General features: G+C 37.9%; 1 protein-coding gene across 1 annotated transcript in view; it reads left to right on the top strand.

Annotated features, from left to right (window-relative positions):
- Positions 1-12,935, top strand: part of ITGA4 (integrin subunit alpha 4) — a 222,208-nt gene that overhangs the window by 136,954 nt on the left and 72,319 nt on the right. Inside the window, exons 11-13 of the mRNA XM_082260232.1 lie at positions 6,156-6,250; positions 9,897-9,987; positions 12,192-12,237. Coding sequence (XP_082116358.1) covers positions 6,156-6,250; positions 9,897-9,987; positions 12,192-12,237 — 232 coding nt within the window. The remainder of the gene's footprint in view (positions 1-6,155; positions 6,251-9,896; positions 9,988-12,191; positions 12,238-12,935) is intronic.

Raw genomic sequence — 12,935 nt, 5'->3', positions numbered from 1 at the left:
CTCTGATAGGCGTTTAAATAAATTAATTTGGTAAGTTGCAAACAAAATACTATACCAATCTTTTACAGAGTATTTTTTTGCTCTCTAAGCCCTTAGGTTTTTGTGGACTTAAGCTGTCATCATTGTATGCATCCTCCCAGATAGCAAGGATAACTTGCACACAGTGTTAAATTGTAAGTCTGTTAACTTGCTGCACATTTTCACCAGCAAGTTGTATACTTGCAGAGCACTTGAAGCACAAGTTCTAGTTTATACTTTTCAAATTTGTAGCAAATGTGCATGGCAAGACCCTAGCAAGAGCAAAGTTGCAGTGATGAGTCTACAGCAAGAGCTCTGCAAGTCTACATGAAAATTCAGCCACAGTGACCCCTGTGGTAGGATGACTATTGCACAACATAAAAGAACCAGAACTTGCAGAATGTTTGCAAAGAAAGTTGATCTGGAGTCATGCAATGCAGACTTGTAGAAATTGGGCAACAAATGTGGGAAGTCTTGCAAGCCTAGCAATAGCATGCCTTGCTAAGTCATTTTCAAACGTGCAGCACACTTTTTTACTATCTGGGCTAATTAGAGGACACACTTTGCTTAAAGTAGAATTGTGGTCAAACTAAAATGACATGTGATGTAGACTTCCAATACCAGTAAGACTGTGCCCTCTGTACCCCCCCCCCTGCATTTCAAAGAGGAAACTCACATGTCTTTAAATACATTTTTATTGCCAGCTTGCATTGAATGCCGTTTATCAGAGAAAAATACTAGAGGCTTTGGATGGCCCTTGATGCTGTTAACATTATGGTCCCTCAGTGTCTAAAACTGAGGTGACAAGTGATGGGCTTTTCGGCAGATTTTCTTGCATCACCCTTTCTGACAATGCCATAAAACATCACACACATGTATCTGAATCCTTCATTTTTTTTTTATTATTCTGAATTATTTTTACATAATTTTTGGCTGAGTATGACACCATCATTTGGCTTTGTACTGGCTATGTTATTTGGATGGAAGTAGTAATGATGGGTTTATCTCACCACAGAGGTATAGGAAGTCACGATGAATAAGAATATCAAGTTTAAAAAAATTAGAGCTCTACTTGTATATCCTGCTTTACTGTCAACGTTATTGGTTGAAATATTCAAGTGGCATAGTAGCTCTTGAATGAAAAGATGTCTCTCAGTGATAACGTGCAGGGTTGGACCCTTTGGATTGAACAAAACCTTCCAAAAGATTCTGATTGCTTGCTGCTGATCATTTAACCTTTGCTTGATGCTTTACTTGATCAACAAGCGATATACACCCACTCCTGGCAGGCCCCCCTTCCACCCCTTTCATATCTTGTCTGTCACACTTTCTATGTCTTTTTCTGCCTCTATTCTATTTTCACAATGATTTGCTTGTTACAGTTACAGCACCCCAGTCTAATTCTCAATTGTGGTGCTCTTCCATCTCTTGCACACATGCGAAAAGTTGGATTTCCTAACCCTAAATTGATATTCTATCATGTATGTACTCCTTTCCTATGCAATTGTTCTGTAGGTCTGCAAATGCTTTAACAAACATTTATTGAAACAGAAAAGGGAAATATTCTATTTGAAGATCTAAGGGAGAAATTTTGTATGACAAAAAGTTTTTTTTTTTTCCAGGCAATTTGTAGATTAAAAAAAAAAGGTGGCAGACTCAATCGGCCACTTGGTCTTTTTTTGCCATTACTCCTAAGTCTCTGCGTATCTGTGAATGCATGAACACCTGGAGTAAATTGAATGTATTACTGTAAAATCCCCTATGCAAGGAAGGACTAGGGGAAAAACGCTGTATGAAAAGTCTTTATGATTTGATAACTGTTGCTAAACCTTGGGGAGTAAGGGAGCTCTAAGAAAAAGATGGAGGAGTAGTTTTCCCACTGTATCCAATGTGGACGAGGAAAGATACAAAAGGGTGTAAAGGATCATTTTGGAATGCAATCTTTAAGAAGTTTATTTGACACTGATACTGAGTTTTCAAATCCACCGCCAAATATTTAGATTGGAAGATGGATATTGAGTGTTGCTGTTTAAAGTGTAGGTCCCCCTAATCCAAACCTGAACTATATGATATTTACCTGCATAATTGTGAAAAGGCTTTGGAATAAAGCTGTGGATTTGCAAGTGGTTTGGTGGAAAGACACATATCTTTAGACAATTGGGTTCCTGCCCTCTAATTGAAAGTAGGTTGGGAATGCAATAATTCTAGTAATATTAATATTGTCAAAGCAGCTGCCTAAAAGATTGAGGTCAGAACCTTATCATAGGTAATACGATTATACAACGCAATTTTTAATATTGGAATATTATAGTTTTGTGAGGTTACTCCTTGAATGGTAAGGGTGATTTCAATTGTCGATGATTCAAATATGGTTATATATCTTCAGTGTTTCCCAGGATAGAGGTTTGTATTGGAACTGGTTGTATGCATAGGGGAATAATTGAAGATGTTCAATGTACATGAATCTGAAATTGAAAAAAAATAAATGTGCCCAGGTGTGTGACATGTTTACATAGACCAGCTCTGTCGGAAAGCCTAATATTTCCATTTGTTATGGTTACCTATACATTTTGGTGTGAGAGACTCTTGGAGTCTTCATTTAACAGGTGCTCTGTATTTTCTTGTCACAATTATTACCACTCCTTGAAAATAAAACGTCATGTACATTTTTATGAGCTCCTGTACATCCTCTGTGTTTATACCAAGTTTCTAGATGTTCGCATATTAACCCCTTTTTAAAAATATGAACTTGACAAAGTTTCTAAAAGTCTCTTTGCATTCACCACAAGCAGTTTCAGCACTTCAAAACAACCAAAGTCATAACGGATGGCAAAGTATACCACAACCATTTGAGTAATTCCTGATTGTGTTATGGGGGCAGATATTTTAGTAGAAAATACACTTTATTGGAATTTAGGGAACACTATTTAGAGAAAACGCGTTTAGGTTTTATATCAATAGTTGGGTTACCTTCTCAAAAATATATACAGTGCCTTGCGAAAGTATTCGGCCCCCTTGAACTTTGCGACCTTTTGCCACATTTCAGGCTTCAAACATAAAGATATAAAACTGTAATTTTTTTGTGAAGAATCAACAAGTGGGACACAATCATGAAGTGGAACGGAATTTATTGGATATTTCAAACTTTTTTAACAAATAAAAAACTGAAAAATTGGGCGTGCAAAATTATTCAGCCCCTTTACTTTAAGTGCAGCAAACTCTCTCCAGAAGTTCAGTGAGGATCTTTAAATGATCCAATGTTGACCTAAATGACTAATGATGATAAATAGAATCCACCTGTGTGTAATCAAGTCTCCGTATAAATGCACCTGCACTGTGATAGGCTCAGAGGTCCGTTTAAAGCGTAGAGAGCATCATGAAGAACAAGGAACACACCAGGCAGGTCTGATATACTGTTGTGGAGAAGTTTAAAGCCGGATTTGGATACAAAAAGATTTCCCAAGCTTTAAACATCCCTGAACACACCATCCCCACTGTCAAACATGAAGCTTCCCTGCTGAAGCTCTTCAGCAGGGACAGGGAAGATGGTTAAAATTGATGGGAAGATGGATGGAGCCAAATACAGGACCATTCTGGAAGAAAACCTGATGGAGTCTGCAAAAGACCTGAGACTGGGACGGAGATTTGTCTTCCAACAAGACAATGATCCAAAACATAAAGCAAAATCTACAATGGAATGGTTCACAAATAAACATATCCAGGTGTTAGAATGGCCAAGTCAAAGTCCAGACCTGAATCCAATCGAGAATCTGTGGAAAGAACTGAAAACTGCTGTTCACAAACGCTCTCCATCCAACCTCACTGAGCTCGAGCTGTTTTGCAAGGAGGAATGGGCAAAATTTTCAGTCTCTCGATGTGCAAAACTGATAGAGATATACCCAAAGCGACTTACAGCTGTAATCGCAGCAAAAGGTGGCGCTACAAAGTATTAACTTAAGGGGGCTGAATAATTTAGCATGCCCAATTTTTCATTTTTTTATTTGTTAAAACAGTTTGAAATGTCCAATAAATTTCATTCCACTTCATGATTGTGTCCCTCTTGTTGTTGATTCTTCAAAAAAAAAATTACAGGTAGGTGACAGCCACCGCCCAAACAGGGACTTGAACCCTGGACCCTCAGATTAAAAGTCTGATGCTCTACCGACTGAGCTATCCGGGCTCTCTGAGTGATTGGAGTGTTGGAATATTCTTTTTTTTACCTAAAAAAAATAATAAAGAAATAAAAAAAAAAAAAATTACAGTTTTATATCTTTATGTTTAAAGCCTGAAATGCGGCAAAAGGTCGAAAAGTTCAAGGGGGCCGAATACTTTCGCAATGCACTGTATATCAAAAATGGGAGCCCAGACCACAATGTTTTCCAATGCTGGCCCGAGTAAAGCAGGACTAGCTGCAGATATGTAATTGAAAATGGGGCAAGAAATACTTTTTGGTTTAGTTTAACAGGAATGTGGAACTCCTACCAGCACACTAATGCTATCATTCACACCAGTACATCTGACAAAAGTTAAAAATGTCAGTATTGCCAGATTGCCAAGCGTGTTCTTAAAAGTATTCATCTTTATCATGGAGTGAGCAGTCCACAGGAGCTAATATCTTCCTTACTGCCAGATCACTCATACAGCCATTCTTAAGCTGGCCATACAGATTAAGATTTTTATTATTCAGCCTCATGAGCTGAACAAGAGAATTCGGTTGATTTCCCCATCCACGGTAAGCAGCATGGATGGATAAATCTTTAGTGCCAGGTATTGTATTCTGGCAGCTGGCATTGCGGCTGTCAGAATATCTAAAGAGTCCCCGAATCTTAATGAATGCAGGCACTGTTTGGTTGAAAATGTTTCCCTTATCATTTTTTTTTTTTCAGAAATCTTTCTATTTTTTTAAAGGAAACTTGTATTACCTACCTACCAGCTGACAGCCTTCTGAAAACTCTAGTTAGCTGGCTGTTGTGCTGACCACCTGGATTTAATGCTTTAGGATGAAAGTCAGAAAGGTTGGAGAAAAGTCTAAAACTTCTATTGGCATACTTGTTCCTGTTCAGTAACTCAGAGAAGCAAAATCTATTGAAGCTAAGCGTTTGGCACAATTCACCAGAAATCAGGCTGAGAGTGGGAGTGCCAGTTTTGTGAGCAAATTAGGATTTAGAAAATAACATTTCGCCCTAACATGTTTCACGAATAGTGGAATTATTCATCTTATTTGGAAAATGTAATCTTACGCTTGCTTATCTTTAACTTCCTTATAATACAGTATAGTTGGCTGTAAAGCTATAAAATTTGTGTTTTTGTTTTTTATCGTTCTTACACATCATCAATTATCTAATTATTGTTTTGTATATATATATATATATATATATATATATATATTTATATCTATATTATGCATAGACATATCTAAGTATATATATATATATATATATATATATATATATATATATATATATATATATATATATATATATATATATATATAATGCATAGATATATCTAAGTGTTGAGCCAGGTGTTAAATGTTATTGAGATATTTTTTCATTATAATAGCAGCATAAATAAGTATTCATGTGTAATACCTTATTTTAAAGTCACAGCAATATATTTACAATAATACGTAGGTAATTTGAAAAAAATAGTTGCATTTAATAAGATGGGTGATGGGCTCCACTGCCACCTTGTGTTTAATCCTAGCATAACAAGTTTAAATTGCTTTTCCTTCCTATTCAGCTTTTTTCTTTTAGAACTTTCATTTGTTAAAACCCAATAGATGCTATAGTACACCATTAACTGGCATCGACATGATAAAATTGAAGGTAAAAATGGTTAAAAGCAGTTTTTCTCCGATATCCTTTTACATAATGTTATTAGGGATGGACAAATTAATTTCCAGTTTTAGATATCAGTAAGGGATCCAATAGACAGTGTATAAAGATCTGTGTACACATGTGTTTCTGGAATTTAGGTGTCCTAAGCTTTTAGGCTGCAGCTCTCATTTTTTTTTAAATTTACATTTTAGAAGCATTGGCTACTAGGCTTCAAGGATTTGTTCTGTACATTTTTTGATATTGTGTTTGTGATTGACATCTCTATTTACAATACAACGATATGCTTTTATTTAATAGATGTAGCTATTGGAGCTCCCCATGAGGAAAATTTGCTAGGAGCAATATATATTTACAATGGAAGAGAAAAAGGAATCACACCTTCTTTTACACAGGTATCTTTTTTTAAGATATATTTTTTTTATGTCGATTTCATATAAAAGTGTGTGCCTATCCTGAAAAGGGGCATTATGTATAACATGTATCTGAAAGCAACAACCTGTATTTGCCATAGCAATTGCAAATTCAAATTTCAATTTCACTCATCTGCAGGCTTTAGGGACCCAGCAGATTTCTTTCTGAGCCTGTTTATGTCCCATACAGCACGGGAATATAATATTCTAATATGTCATTTTCATTAAAGCTGAACTCCAGGCAGATATAAAAGATACAAATAATGCAGATCTGTAATAAATATTACATAGATTTTTTTTTAAATCTGACAGTTTTTACTGTATGCTTTTTTTAATATGTTTTATACATTTAACCTTGTACAAAAACACAAACTAGAAACAAGGTAAAATGACACATATTTGTAGAGGAGACAGAATACTAAATCAGTCATTTTTTTTTTTTTTTAAAGCAATAGTGTAGGAATATATTACTGGGCCCGATATCAGCTTTTTGTGATCCCTGTACAGCAGAGCTCAGAGTTGAAGTAGAAGAAACAGCACAAAGCATCAAAAATTCAAATGCTGTCAAAAAGCATGCTGATAGGTGAAAAAAGCAGAGCAACAGAGAGATGAGCTCATCCTTCTGCTAGTCCTCCACCAATGTCAATGCACAGCCTGGGGGGAACACATACAGTAAACCCCCCTCCATTGCGGGGGTTACATTCCGGACCCAGTCGCGAAAAGTGAAAATCCGCGAAATAGAAAAATCCTATTAAAATGCATTGTAGGCATGTTTTTTTTACTGTCACTGTACGTTAAAAACCTTTTAAGGTCTTTAAACACACTTTTAAAACAATAGAAACTAATTTAAACACATAAAAGATACTGAGAGACATAGCAAGAGCTATGGAAAACACAAAAATATTTCATTTTTAATGATTTATATGGTAAAATAACATTACAAAAAAAAAAACGCAATATACCGGGACCACAAAAACTGAACCGCGTTGGAGCGGGGGTTTACTGTATAATAAAAATTTATACACAGTGGCACAACTGCAGCCCTAGGGGAAGAAAGGTACAATCATGCAGCAGCTCCCCTGGATAGGTCCTGAGATTACCTAATACACATATGCACAGAGAAAAGGGGAAGGGAGCGCACCATCTAAGTGTAGCTGTGTAAGCATTTTGAATAGACAAAGTAATACCTTGGTTTGCGAGTAACGTGATATATGAGCGTTTTGCAAGACAATTTTTTTTTTAAATTGTAACTTGATATGTGGGCGCTGTCTTGTAAGACATGCAGTAGAAGGATCACAGTTTCACAGATTTAATGTAAAAAAAAAAAGTGAAATTACGCTCACAATGTATATCCCAGGTTATGGAGTCTGGTGCTCATCCGTGTAAAGCTGCTGGTGTATACTGTAAAGCCGCTGGTGTATACAGTACTGTATGTGGCCAGAGGTGCTGGTGGCTCTCAGTGCTTCCTGGAAAGCTTGGAGACACTCAAAGACACTCCCAGATGGGTGGGGCGGACGTAATGCCGTTCGGAGCACCAGGAAGTGTCAACAGTTCTCGAGTGTCTCTGAGTTTTCCAGGAGCCACCAGCGCCCCCGGACCTCTGGCCACATACAGTAATGTGTACACCAGCAGCTTTGCTGTATACACCAGTGGCTTTACTATATACACCAGTGACTTTACTGTATACACCAGAGGCTTTACTATATACACCAGAGGCTTTACATGGATGAGCACCAGACTCCTTACCGCAGGATATTGTTTTTAACATTGTGAGTGTAATTCCACTTTTGTTTTACATTAAAACTGTGATCCTTCTACTTCTCGCATTGCCCCTGGACCTCTGGCCGTATACTATATACACCATACACTTTATACTGGACTGTATTTTGTATTGCCATCATCATTTCTATATGAATAAATGGTTGTGGAACGAATCATCTGCGTTTCCATTATTTCTTATGGGGAAATTCGGTTTGATATACGAGTGCTTTGGATTAAAAGCATGTTTCTGGAACAAATTATGCTCGTGATCCAAGGTAATACTGTAAGGATAAATACACCGGGTCGGGATTGCCATGTGGCTGTAGCTCTCTAAGATATGCAGGGATCGGCAGGTTAGCGGCTGGTGGTGTCAGAGGTCGACAGGTAAGAGGCTGTATCAGCAGAGCTCAGTATGGGGGGTGGACACGTGACAGCCTGGGTATAGAGGGAGAGGGTTGAATGATGCTGACTGTGATTCAGCCCAGAAAGTGAGACTATCTAGTGTCTGAAAAGTTGAGAAAAGTGGAAGTTCTGCTTTAAAGAAACAGTAAAATGTCCTCGTATAAAGTTTTAGTTTACAATGCAAACAATCAGCAACTATCTTTTATTTTTTTTTTTTTTCTCCATTAACAAATGAAGGTGATATGTATTTAAAATGGGTTATATAACTCTGCACATCATCATGCATTGACTTGAAAAATGTCTGGAGAGAAGTAGAGGGTGCTATTACTGACCAATGAAATCGCTATTCCCCTGGCTGTTATGTTGACCCTCTGGCTTTGATACTTTTACAGGCACTGGCTCAGAACAAATATGCAGATCAGGAAAATCCAGACACAACTCCTACTATGTATTCTTGTTCTGGATCAGTGACAAAGTAAAAGTTCAGCCTTAAACTAACTCTAAAACTATTGGCAGCCACATTCTAAAACAAATCTATCTAGCCTTGTAAAGCAAAGACCGTTATACATACTTTTTCTACAGCTGTTCTGGTCCAGTCTCTAGCAGCAGATGCTGTGTGGAAGACACAGCCGACAAGGGCTGGGAAATGCCTGGGAACTAATTTCACCCATAGAGTTACAATGGGGCTTCCATGGTCGGCTGCCTGCTCTGCACACGCCTATGCAGAGAAGCCACCACTGACAGCTCAGCGTGGGACAGGACCTAATTGACTGCGGAAAAGATATGTATAGCCATTTTTGCTTTACAAGGTTAGATTCATCTCAGAATGTCGCTGTCATTCGTTTCAGAGATAGTTTTAGGCTGAACTTCTAAATAAAAGGTTCAGCATAAAAGCTAGGCATCTAGCTTTTTTTTTTTGGAGTAAGTTAACATTGACAGCCATGTTTTTCTCATGAAAGGAAATAGGCTAAATAATCTGTCGTGGTGTGTACAGCAGTAGCTATTCTACCCGCAGCATAAGCTAACAAAGTGACAGTTAAATTATTCTGTTGTATAATTTGATGCATTATTCACTATTATGAAAATAATAATCTGCAAATAAAAAAAGACAGTTTAATGACCACTTCTGCAATGACAATATAAGCAGAGCTAGCTGTGTGCTTCTCATGACAGTCATTACATGTTCATATTACACCTCCTACATATAAAGATTATATATAACACAGATATAAATGCCTTGTTATGTCTTGTGTGTTATGTCAAGATTTTGCAGATAATTGGTGATATGAATTGCTTTATGTGGACTTCCCAAGCTTTCTTTCCTGTAAGATTCCCTGAAGGAACTAACCTTTGACTATGCCTTCCTTCATATTTACTGTACATCCGCAGCAAAGCTAAGAATCACAGTCATCAGTCTGTGTGTTTATCAATATGCCTGACCAATGTCATGTTTTCCTTTTTATAGAGAATACAAGGGAAGACACTTGGCTTTTCCTTGAACATGTTTGGCCAATCGATATCTCAAGGACTGGATGCTGATGGGAATGGATATCAAGGTAAGTCAATAAAAACATCTGATATATTCTTATAGAACATAAATGCATTTTTCACCCAGAATGACATAAGATGGTAATTCAAGTAAATGATGTTCCTTGAAGGGCCTTGCCTGCTTTGTACCAGTGTACCCAGTTATCATCTGCGGCTTGGCATTTCCATTTGTCCTAGGCTTCCTTTATGCACCATAGAACATATTTCTTTTAAAAATGCAAAGCATCATCTCAGCTATTGCACAGATCAAACAAAAGATGTAGTGGTATCTAGTCAATGAAAAATTGGACGCTATTTTACATGATACAATTATAAATATTCCCTTAAAAAATATGGATTCCCTGGATTTCCAACTACCTATGGGGAAATCACAATGACCCATTGTGGTTACTTTAAACCACTCAAATTTACCATCTTGGGATTCATCCCATGGACGGGGATTGGTTCTGGCCCTGCTCCAACCCATTATCTCAGCCGCCTCCCCTCTATTCCTTATTTTCTTGCTTCTGATTTCTTTTTGTACCATTTTTACATTAATGCTATGAGGTCACAGTTGCTATTTAAATAGTATGGGGTTCTTACTGACCTCTTCAAGTGGGGAGATGCCTTCCCTGAAGCCATATGTAGCCCACACATGACACTTATGCTTTTTGAGGGGTCTTGTCCCTTTACTCATTGTAACTTCTTAGTGTGTGGCCCACACTTCTACTATTCCCCTTAGTGGGGAAGGGTTCCCAATCTACATTTTTGTGTGGGTCTGCAAATAGTTGTAAGGCTATGTCAGTCTACTACTCACCATTAGTAAACTTGCGCATACACATTGTAAATTAAACTATGTACTGCTATAAAAAAAAAATGCTTGTTTGATCCATGCATACGTGTAATACTTAATATGCTCAATAAAAATGTATTAAAATTATAAAAAATGAAAACCATTACCATTATCATGCCAGCATTCGATTGCTTCTGGGGTTTTGTCAGAAGGCAAGTTTGTCTGCAGTAGAAAAACCTTCTAGCTTTTTGAGGAAAAATAATTTTTACCCCTGCTCATGCTTGGAGTATTCCTTAAGTTATTTTAGAAATGCAATGTTTACTAACTTTTTTTTACTAACAATTATTTAATCCTTGATAAGTATGAACCCATCAAAATAAGTGGAGGAGTCTAAGGCTCCTTTCACACGGCCGCTCCGTGTGTCCGCAAATCATCCAATCCGTTTGCGGATGATTTGCGGACATAATGTAAGTGAATGGCACTGCGGGTGTCAGCGGAATACCACCCGCTGACACCCGATTTTCCTCCATTCAGTTCTGTTCCGTTTTTACAAATGGAACAGAACCCATTTTTTCTTCCGTGTAAAACACGGAAAGGAAGGAAAATCGGGTGTCAGCGGTGTCATCCGCTGACACCCGCAGTGCCATAGACATACATTATGTCCGCATATCATCCGCAAACGGATGGGATGATATGCGGGCACACGGAGCGGATGACAGAAATGTCATCCGCTCCGTGGTAAAAAAAAAAAAAAAGTCCCGCAGCGGACCTTTCACACGGAGCGGCCGTGTGAAAGGAGCCTTAGGCTGGGTTCAAATATGTGTTAATTAGCTGCGGGTTTCCCCGAATCCAATTCGCATGACATGCGATTGTGCCCTGCTCGCAATGGAGCCGATTCACACAGGTCCGGGACGGCTGTGGTCCGCATTCCATAAGGGTCCTGTGCATATTTGGGTCCGGTTCAGGTGCAAATTCAAAAACTCGGACCTGATTCGCACCTGAACCGGTGAACAGGTTGAACATGCAGGAAACCATGGCTGCACATATGTGAACCCTGCCTAAAGCATAAGAAAATTGTGTCTAGATAGTCACGATTCAGAAATAGGATAAACACTCTTCTGCAATCCACTTACTGGTTTTGTGTACATCTTTTAATTTTCTGGCTGCTGGACGAGATAAGTATAGTCAATGATAAAGACATTAACATCTGGCATTGGTTCTAGGGAGAAGAAGAAGGAGCATCTCCGATAGAATGCATAACATTGATATAATGTTGCATTATTTGGATTTATTATTAGGTTTTTGCTATTACATGGGCATATATGTCAGTGCCAGATTGTAATTGTGTTACCTGATATGCTTAATCCTTCACAATCAGGGACAAGGTCAGCTAGTGAATGGTACTTGAATATCTTTCATATTTGTTTTATGTCCCCATAGATGTTGCAGTTGGGGCATTTCTTTCTGACTCTGCAGTACTTCTAAGGTAAGACTACTTTGCCTTATTATGTCTGGGTTTTACCTACAATAATGTAAGAAGACAGTAACTCAAGTATCATTCTAAGGAAGTGTTTGTCCAACTATGTCCTTGAGCATGCCTCACAGGTCATGTTTTTAGGGTTTTATTATTATTGCACAGGTACTTTAGAGAAGGTGCAATAGCATTCTTACCTATTTTCATGGCCCGTGCCATATTGAGCATAGCTTCAGGCTATTGCTACATAGCTCTTACTGTATACTGCTTAAAGTAGACCAAAGCACAAAGGGTTGTTTACTACCTTTTATATTAAGAAAATGCTGCTGTATCCTTCCATGTGACCAAAAGCCTAGTTATTTGGTCACATGATCTTTAATGAGAGGGCCAAGCAGTATGGACTCTGAGCCTCCCCTTTAGAAAAGATCACATGCCCAAATTCCTAAGCTTCTGCTCACATAACCAGCATAGGAGCAAGCCTATTGCCTCCCATCTTGAAATATCTATGTACTTGTTAGCCTAAAAAGACCCATTGTGACTGTAAAAAAACAGTTCTTGGAGGCAGATGAGTGATATGAGCTATAATTTGGTAAGAAAGTATTTTTATGATTGAGGTATGCAATATTACATTTTATTTGGGTTCCTGAAGATAGGTTTTAGAAAGTGCGCCACTAAAGTAAATTTACACAGCAGTCCATGGAATGATAACA

Source organism: Pelophylax lessonae (assembly GCF_965119305.1).
Source record: "Pelophylax lessonae genome assembly, chromosome: 6".
Taxonomy (NCBI): domain Eukaryota; kingdom Metazoa; phylum Chordata; class Amphibia; order Anura; family Ranidae; genus Pelophylax; species Pelophylax lessonae.
This window is presented reverse-complemented; position numbering and strand designations above follow the sequence as displayed.